This window comes from Gymnoscopelus braueri (genome assembly GCF_963280865.1).
Source record: "Gymnoscopelus braueri genome assembly, chromosome: 22".
In the NCBI taxonomy this organism is placed as follows: domain Eukaryota; kingdom Metazoa; phylum Chordata; class Actinopteri; order Myctophiformes; family Myctophidae; genus Gymnoscopelus; species Gymnoscopelus braueri.
Genome location: NC_137624.1, coordinates 42,186,733 through 42,195,275, shown reverse-complemented (window position 1 = coordinate 42,195,275; position 8,543 = coordinate 42,186,733). Strand labels below are relative to the sequence as shown.

Genomic DNA, 8,543 nt, shown 5'->3' with positions numbered 1-8,543 from the left:
ACAATGCTGTGTCAGGATTAGCATTTTTTGCTGTATTTGCAATTTGGGATGTAACTGAATGGGGACTGAAAAGAATCACTGCAGTAGAGCTGCGTCAGCGTATGGCAGAAGGTTTAGGGGCAACAGCAGGTGGTGTTGCAGGTGGTATTGGAGGTGGTGCACTTGCTGGGGCAGAGGTGGGGGCAGAGGTGGGTGCAGTGTTAGGACCCCTTGGTGTAGCTGCAGTAGGATTGCTAGGAGGTCTTGTTGGTGGAATTGTAGGAGCCTTGGCTGGCAAGGCAATTGATGGGGCGATATGGGATAAAAGTGAAGATTCAGTAATGAACAGCTATGAATTCTTTGGATGGCATGATGTAAAGCGAAACACACGACCAGTGAAAACTGCTGGTGAAATGAAAAAAGCATATGATGAGAAGCTGGAAAGCAAGCCATCCAGTATAAAGGAGGCGGACTGGGATAAAATCTGCATGGCAAACCTCATGGTGCTTTTACCAGGCATGTATCCTGTGTTCACCAAGGTCATGAAAATGGCTAATGACCTGCGCAGGAAGAGAAATGCTGGAGTGTCTGCCATCGCAACAATGATGTATCACTCAGTATCTGGTGCTTTTAGTGATTAAAAGGAGGAGGAGGAGAAGGAGAGGAAGGAGTAGGATGCTGATGATGATGAGGAGTAGGATGATGATGAGGAGGAGTAGGATGATGATGATGAGGAGTAGGATGATGAGGATGAGGAGGAGGAGCAAAGCCCTTTGAAGACTTTTTGAACACGTTTCTGAGGAAGAGCCACTAGGCTTGAAACGTCACAGTAACGGTGCGGTGGTTATAAACCTTTGATCGTTTGAGGATATTCCAGTGTGCAGACTATTTGTTTTACTAATAATCAGACTGTGTCATGGATATTATTCCATCTGGAGTTGATCAATGATAATATAAAATGTACGTTTACTGGCAACACATACTAACTCTTAAATATACAAAGCATTAGATTCAAGAAGAGATTTATTTGGCATGTGCATACAAATGATTTTCATTTTTCAATATATTCTTCTTTAAAGTTCTTATGTTCTTATGTTTAAAAATAAGAAGCTTCCCATGATGTTTTCATGTCTGTGATGATTGAATGTATATCATGTTGACATTCCTATGTAGCGATAATTAAAATGTGAAACGTTCTTCTTGGAGGTGTCTTTATTTGTAAATAACACAAGAATAAAGATGAATGTGCACCATTATTTTTCATATATATTTACAAGCTCCCAACGTGCCCCAGTTTTACACATTGATCATTTTCGTTTTTTAAGCCATTTTGCAGCTATGATTATTTGGGGGTTCTGGTCTTGGTGTAGTAGCCGATTAGAGGTGAGCCCCAGGGCCACCTCAGTTTCCGTGTTCAATCCACGGTTTGGTTTAGTCATGCTCATTATTTAAAATGCCCGGCATAGTCCCCAAAAGCTAAACTTGTTGGGGGTTTCGCTGCGGGTCTTAGTAACAAGTGAGTAACACGTAACACGTTGCCGGTGTTGTTTAATCATGTTGCTGATTCTGGTATTATAACCACATAAGCTAATGTACCTGTCAAAGACAAGATAAGACAACAGGTGGGGGTGTGTGTGTGTGTGTGTGTATATGTGTGTGTGTGTGTGTGTGTGTGTGTGTGTGTGTGTGTGTGTGCGCGTGCGTGCGTGCGTGCGTGCGTGCGTGCGTGCGTGCGTGCGTGCGTGCGTGCGTGCGTGCGTTAACTTAACTTTGTGTTAACCCATTAACCTGGAACGCATCTGTGTCACTTTTTGATTTGAGCTAAAAAGCATTATTTTACACTTTGGCTATTCAAAAATAGCAGATATACAAGCTCGCGCTACGAGCTTGTATATCTGCTATTTTTGAAAAATCGTGAAAACTTGTGCAAACCTTTTTTAAAGCGAACATTTCTAACTCAAATCTGTGCTTCCCATGGGAAAATTCAGGTGTCACTCATTATAAATAAAATGGATATAAAAAGGAAGTGTCCAGAAACAGCTCAGAGCCTTATAGGTGTCTGCCCCAAACAACAGGCTCATAATCAGTGGTGTAAAGTAACTAAGCGCATTTACTCAAGTACTTTAAGTCAAATTTACTTTCAATTAAATGGAGTATTTCCAATGTTCAATACTTTTACTTTTACTCCACTACAATTATTGAAAACTTTATTGAAATTGAAAACTAGTTACTAGTGACTTTGCGGATATAATTTATTATATTATAAAATATACATTCACCACTTTGGCCCTGTTTAATATATAGGCTATTTGAAAAAAGCCGGTCTACAAGCTCACAACGCATCGCGACGTGTTGTGAGCTTGTAGATTGTCTATTTTCAAACATTTTAGTGCTTTTACTTTTGGTACTTTAAGTATATTTTTATGCCAATACTTTTGTACTTTTACTCAAGTAACATTTTTAACACAGGCCTTTTACTTGTAACGGAGTATTTCTACATTGCAATATTGATACTTTTACTGAAGTAGAAAATGTGAGTAGCTACTTTTTCCACCACTGCTCATAATGCGTTGCACATTGTGAGCCTGTAGATTGACCTTTTCCACAAATTTTCTGAGCTTGTCGAGTCTTGCCCCCGACTACCCCATATTACAAAAAAAAATATATATAGCCTACAAATAAGCATTTAAAAAACTAAAACTAAACTAGAAAACCCACTTTAAAAACGAATTAAAAATAACATAGTAAAAATGAAATAAAAAACTAAGCACACATACAAAACTATCACCTTGCTGTCTGAGTATGTAGACCCTGGTGTTGGTAGGACACCTAGTGGTTAACAAGTAGTACTGCCTGAGGCTTGTGCGCAAGTTCAGTAGTGAGTCTCATGCATGCCCCATTACTTCATCAGGTGGGACAGTGCAGAGTGGTGGTTCTAAAAGTGGGGACCAGGGGACCCCCAGGGGTCCTTGATCCATTAAGACTGGGAAGGCATCTGTGTATTTTTTTGATTTCTTCAGGCTATTCAAAAATAGCAGATATACAAGCTTGTAGATCTGCTATTTATGAAAAATCATGACAATTTGTGTACATCTTTGAATATATATATATATTTTTTTAAAGCGATCATTTGTAACGCAAATCTTCATCATTTTGGGAGGTCCTTGACATGAAAAAGTTTGAGAACCACAGATGTATAGCAACATAAGTTTTTTCAAAAAACTGTTAGGATTTAAACAATCTGGGAACCCATCGCCAAATGAAAAGGAAAACCAGCGCCCTCTGCTGTTTTTGACTATCTCACTTGGCTCTGGGAGGAAGTCGACGTAGCACCCATGCGCAGGGAAACCGGGATTCTGGTCTGCCTTCAGCATAGAGGTATAATATAACTAGAGGGCGGATTGCCCCGCCCCCAGCTATCATTTCAATGAATGTGCTCAGTGGCGTTTTGAAGCACCCGGAAGCCTGCCGGAAGTAGAATTATTGAGTCATTTTTGGTCACACATAGAGTTATGAGCATGCGCACTAGTGTCCTTTTTGCGTTCTACGGCTGCCCGTGTGTCAAGGATTGAACGCGAGATATTTATTAAATACACTCGAGATGCATATTTATATGTAAATGAATATGTATGTATGTATAATATGTTTACATATTTATATGTATAAATATAAATATCTCTCAGTATGTTTTGCGCATGCATGTATTGCTCCCGGCCTGCAGTTCCAGCTTTGGCCACTGGGGTGGCAGCTTCAATGTTTCTCAGCAACTCTGGGGGCTTGGCCTTCTGTTCTTGAGAGATTAGGATTTAGAAGACATTTGTAGAATCCCCCAGAAGCAAAAGAATGGATTTAAAAATGTTCGCTTAAAAAAAATATATATATATATATTCAAAGATTTGCACACATGTTCACTATTTTTCAAAAATAGCAGATCTACAGCTCATAGTGCGGCACTCGGTGCCGCGCTATGAGCTTGTAGATCTGCTATTTTTGAATAGCCCAAAGACATCTAAAATGACACTGATGTGTTCCCGGATTTAATGGGTTAAGGGGGTTCCGGGGGGGTCCCCACCAAAATCAGTTTAACCACTTAAACCCCATTTTATTATTTGACTATTACATTTTATCCATATATATTTTTTTAAACGCATGAAAGATCTGTGGGCGAACATTAGGTGAAAATCTGCAAATCTTGCTGTCTAAGCAGGGGCAGCCGATAGGCTGATAAGCTGCCGTGTTATGTGGCATCATGACACATGGTGAGCTTATAGATCCGCTATTTTCACAATTCATATTTTTGGGGGAAAATCTTTCTAAAAAAACATAATTGGTATTATTTTTGGGCGGTGTAGCCGCCCCTATAAGTGGGGTTGGGACACCTCATTAGTATTAGTTTCCTGCACTGTGATTGGCCCATTAGTAGACCCCTAGCTGTACTGTGATTGGCTGACTCTATTGGCTGACTCTATTCAGCACTGTGATTGGCTAGCGAGACACATGATGACATTAATAACCTATAAATAGGATTATGCACTTCCAAAAATCCATTTGTTTTGGAAGTGAGCTTCTATCACTATGATGACCACTGTGATGACCACACCGCCCACTTCACACTGGGTGTGATTTTTCACTTTGTAGTTGAGTAATATTTGACCAGGAGTATCTATACTTTGTATAAGTACTGTGGTTGAGTATTTTGCGGGGCGGCAGTGGCTCAGGGGTAGAGTGGCTGGGTAGAGTGAACTGGAAACCGCACGGTTCCCAGTTTGTTTCCCAGAGTGTCGAAGTGTCCTTGAGCAAGACATTGAACCCCTAACTGCTCCCGATGAGCAGGTTGGTGCCTTGCATGGTTTCCTCCGCCATCGGTGTGTGAATGGGTGAACGTAATGCACAATCTATGTAAAGCGCTTTGGATAAAAGCGCTGTATAAATGCACCATTTACCATTTATTTACTTTATCTACCACTAAAAACATAGCAACTGTGATGTCATAACAATACTGTCCAATCAGCACTCAGCTGTGTGATGCACCTACTTGGGAGACCGTTGTTTGATTATATAAAAATAAACATTTATTTTATTACATAATAGTTGAGATTGAAGCACTGAAATGCAATTGCAATAATGGTTAAAGAGAGTGTTGTGCGTGGCTACGCTTATATGCAGAAAATAGAAAAAAGACTAGAGACCGCCTTCCTGAAAGTCAGTCAGGCCTTCACCAAGAGGAACAAATGTGGAGAGACGAAAGACACACGAGACAACGTTAAAGACCTCGAGGAGGAGAGGAGGGAGACGAGAGGGATCAAGGTCCTAAAAATTGAAAAGAGGTTGGAGGGAGTGGAAGAAGAGACGACAACAACAACCTACCATCTGACATCTGCAGCCCTCAAGGAAGAGAAGAGGAGGGAGGACAGAGAAAAAGAGTACTTATCACAAAGGTTTCTCTCAGCACAGAACAAGGTAGAAAAGACAGAAAAAGTAAAAGAAAGGCTAGAGAACGCGGGGAATGTTCGACCAGAGAACAAGTGGACGAATCAGTTCTCCTCATCGGGCGCGTGTGAACTCACACCGAACCCAAACACGGCAAACAGAAACATCTCTCTGTCCGAGAGCAACAGGAAGGTGACGTGCGTGACGGAGGAACAGCTGTATCCTCCTCACCCGGACCGATTCAACCGCTGGGAGCAGGTTCTGTGCAGACAGGTGCTGACCGGACGCTGTTACTGGGAGGTAGAGTTGAGCGGATGGGTGTCCGTGGCGGCGACGTACAGAGGAATCAACAGGAGAGGGTTGCACGACGACAGTCTGTTTGGATACAACGACAAGTCCTGGAGTCTGGAATGTGACAACGGCCTGCTCGGGTACAGTTACACCGCACACCACAACGGGACCACAACGGAGATCCCCGTCAGTCCGTCCGACTCCAACAGAGTAGGGGTGTATCTGAACTGGCCCGCCGGCTCACTGTCCTTCTACAGAGTCCATGATGCTGACACACGGACGCACCTGTACACCTTCCAGTCCAGGTTCACCGAACCGCTCTACGCTGGGTTTGGGTTCTTATCGTATGACTCCTCAGTGTCTCTGTGAGATATACACGAGGAGGTACTGTAGCATCCTGTGTCCTCCGAGAGCACCGTATTTCCAACGTCAGGAGGACCACCAGGTGTTTAAATGGACCCCTAGGTGCAATACATACTCCTTCTGACGTCGGGGGTTCGGACAGGCTTTACCAACAACTATAGTTGAGTCAGGACATCTGAAGGTGCCACGTACAGGTTCCGAGATTGCCCCAATCCGAAGTTCGATATGACGTCAATTCGTAGTTATGTCACCTCCCTTTCCGAAAGAAAGGTTCGGAGTGTGGACAGAGGAGTTGGTCTGTACGTGTGTGCGTGTGTCTGGGTGTTTTTTTGTTTTTGTACATGCTTAGACTATCAAGTACAGTGTAACTTTGACGAGTTGGCATTTTAGTGTGTACACCGGCGTACTGCATAGCTGCGATTGGTACTGGTTTTGGAGCATACGATGAGCTGGAGGGCCAAGTAGGGCTGTGATGTATGAGGTTTCTCAAAGTCAGTGCCGTGGCACCATAGGGCATTGGTTCTCAAAGTGGGGTCCTTCCAGAGGGTCCCCAACAGAATCTGTTGATATAGCATCACACATTTTAACCACTTTAACCTTTTATACTTTGGCTATCAAGATCTACAAGCTCATACGCTATGAGCTTTTAAAAAATCGTGACAATTTGTGCAAATCTTTGAATATAATATATTTTTAAAGCGAACATTTGTAACTCAAATCTTTGCCTCTGGGGGGTCCCTGGGCTCCTTGACATGAAAAAGTTTGAAAAGGGTGCCGTGAGGTTAGGGTTAAATATAACGGTGGTTCTCAGACATTTTCATGTCAAGGAACCCCACATTTATATGTATTTGGCCCCCATCTGAAAAGAGCCATAAGAGATAAAAAAGTATTTGAATATTTTTTAATGTTTCTAAAATAGCAAACAAGATAACAACGCATTGCATCCATGTCGTGTCGCGTGAGCCTGTAGATCGGCTATAGTTTTGAATAGATGAAGTATAGAATATGGGTTAAAGTGGTGAAACTGTTCCTCGTTTTGCTGGGGACCCTGTGGCACCTCCTCAAGGACCCCTAGGGGGTCCTCAGACCACACTCTGAGAACCACTTATAGAGTTATAATGCTCGCCGTCGGACCAATGGTCCTTTTGAACGTTGGGCAATCTGGCGCCCTCACATGATGGAGGGAGAAAAAGATCATGTCAAAATCTCTCCCCCAAGACATCCAAGGAATACACAATAACTCTCCCAAAAAAGTCGGTACTGTCCTCAAACACTATTCTCAGTTTGTGAGCTGCCGTGGGTGTGGCCTCCTGTATGGGAAAGCTCTGAAGCGAGTTGTCATCCTCTGGGTAAAAACGGCCGATCAACATGAAGTCTCCCTCTTTTTGGCACCCTTCCAGTTTGCATGTTTTCCCAGAGAATCCGCCCTGGAACTGGACTCTGAGCTCAGACACCTTGACGAGCCGTGGGAACTCCACGGTGACCCACTGTCCGTCTCCCTGGTCCGAGTTCCAGCAGGTTTCTTCGTCGCGGTCGAACATGTGCTTCTTCCCGAACCGCTTCACGTCTCTGTTCAGCACCGAACTCACCGAGCTCCGCGTTTCACAGCCGATCAGTGAAGAAGCCATGTTGGATGTACTCGCCGTACTCCGCGTTTCACTGCAGATCAGTGAAGCCGCCATATTGGAGGTTTAGTGCGGAGACAAAACAGGAGGGTGTTGGGGGCGGGCGCGTCAACCCAAGTGCAGAACACGGGAACCAGTCAGGCGGAGAAAAGCAGGTGGGTTAGAGATGAGTTAGAATGATTGATATGTTATACTTTTGATGTTTATCGTCCCGATCATAATAGAAGTGAACTAGGTTGTTATACTGTTTTTATAATAGTCTCATATACGTCATACTTGCATCACGCGGCCCCGCAATGAGGTCATCATGGCTACCTCCAGTGTTGCCAGATTCTGTGAGAGAAACAAGCAACCAGGTCTAGGAAAACCAGCCCAAAGGAAGCGACTATGGGCCACATGAGCACTTTAACATATACGTCAGCTATTTGAAAATAGCAGATCTACAAGCTCTACAAGCTCTACAACGCGTCGCGATGCGACGCGTTGTGAGCGCGTTGTGAGCTCACAACGCGTCGCGATGCGACGCGTTGTGAGCTTGTAGATCGGCTATTTTCAAATAAAATCTTGCGGGGAAATGATAATAAGCAGAGCTGGCAACCCTGGGCAGGGGGGCGGCCTAGTCGAGAGCCCTGGGGGACCCCGGTCCAAGTATATCGTTGTTGTCGGGCAGAAACCTCTTGTGTCCATATTTGAACTTTTTGTGTATTTTTTGTAAATTAACGCCCTACTTCATCATGCTACAGCGTCACACAGAAGCATCAGAAGTAGTAAATCTACAAGTTTGAAACGCGGTGTAAACAAAAAAATGTATTTATTGCTATATAGAGTGTTTGTTCAATAAACAAGGGTTTTGGC

The 8,543-nt window shown here is 43.4% G+C and overlaps 1 protein-coding gene across 1 annotated transcript; it reads right to left on the bottom strand.

Annotated features, from left to right (window-relative positions):
- Nucleotides 1–7,262: 7,262 nt before the first annotated feature.
- On the bottom strand, nucleotides 7,263–7,745 carry LOC308079043 (nuclear receptor 2C2-associated protein-like; the record flags this gene model as incomplete). The annotated part of the gene is made up of 1 exon (XM_080420380.1): nucleotides 7,263–7,745. The coding sequence occupies one exon, from the start codon at nucleotides 7,743–7,745 to the stop codon at nucleotides 7,263–7,265; it is 483 nt and encodes a 160-aa protein (XP_080276506.1).
- Nucleotides 7,746–8,543: the final 798 nt, after the last annotated feature.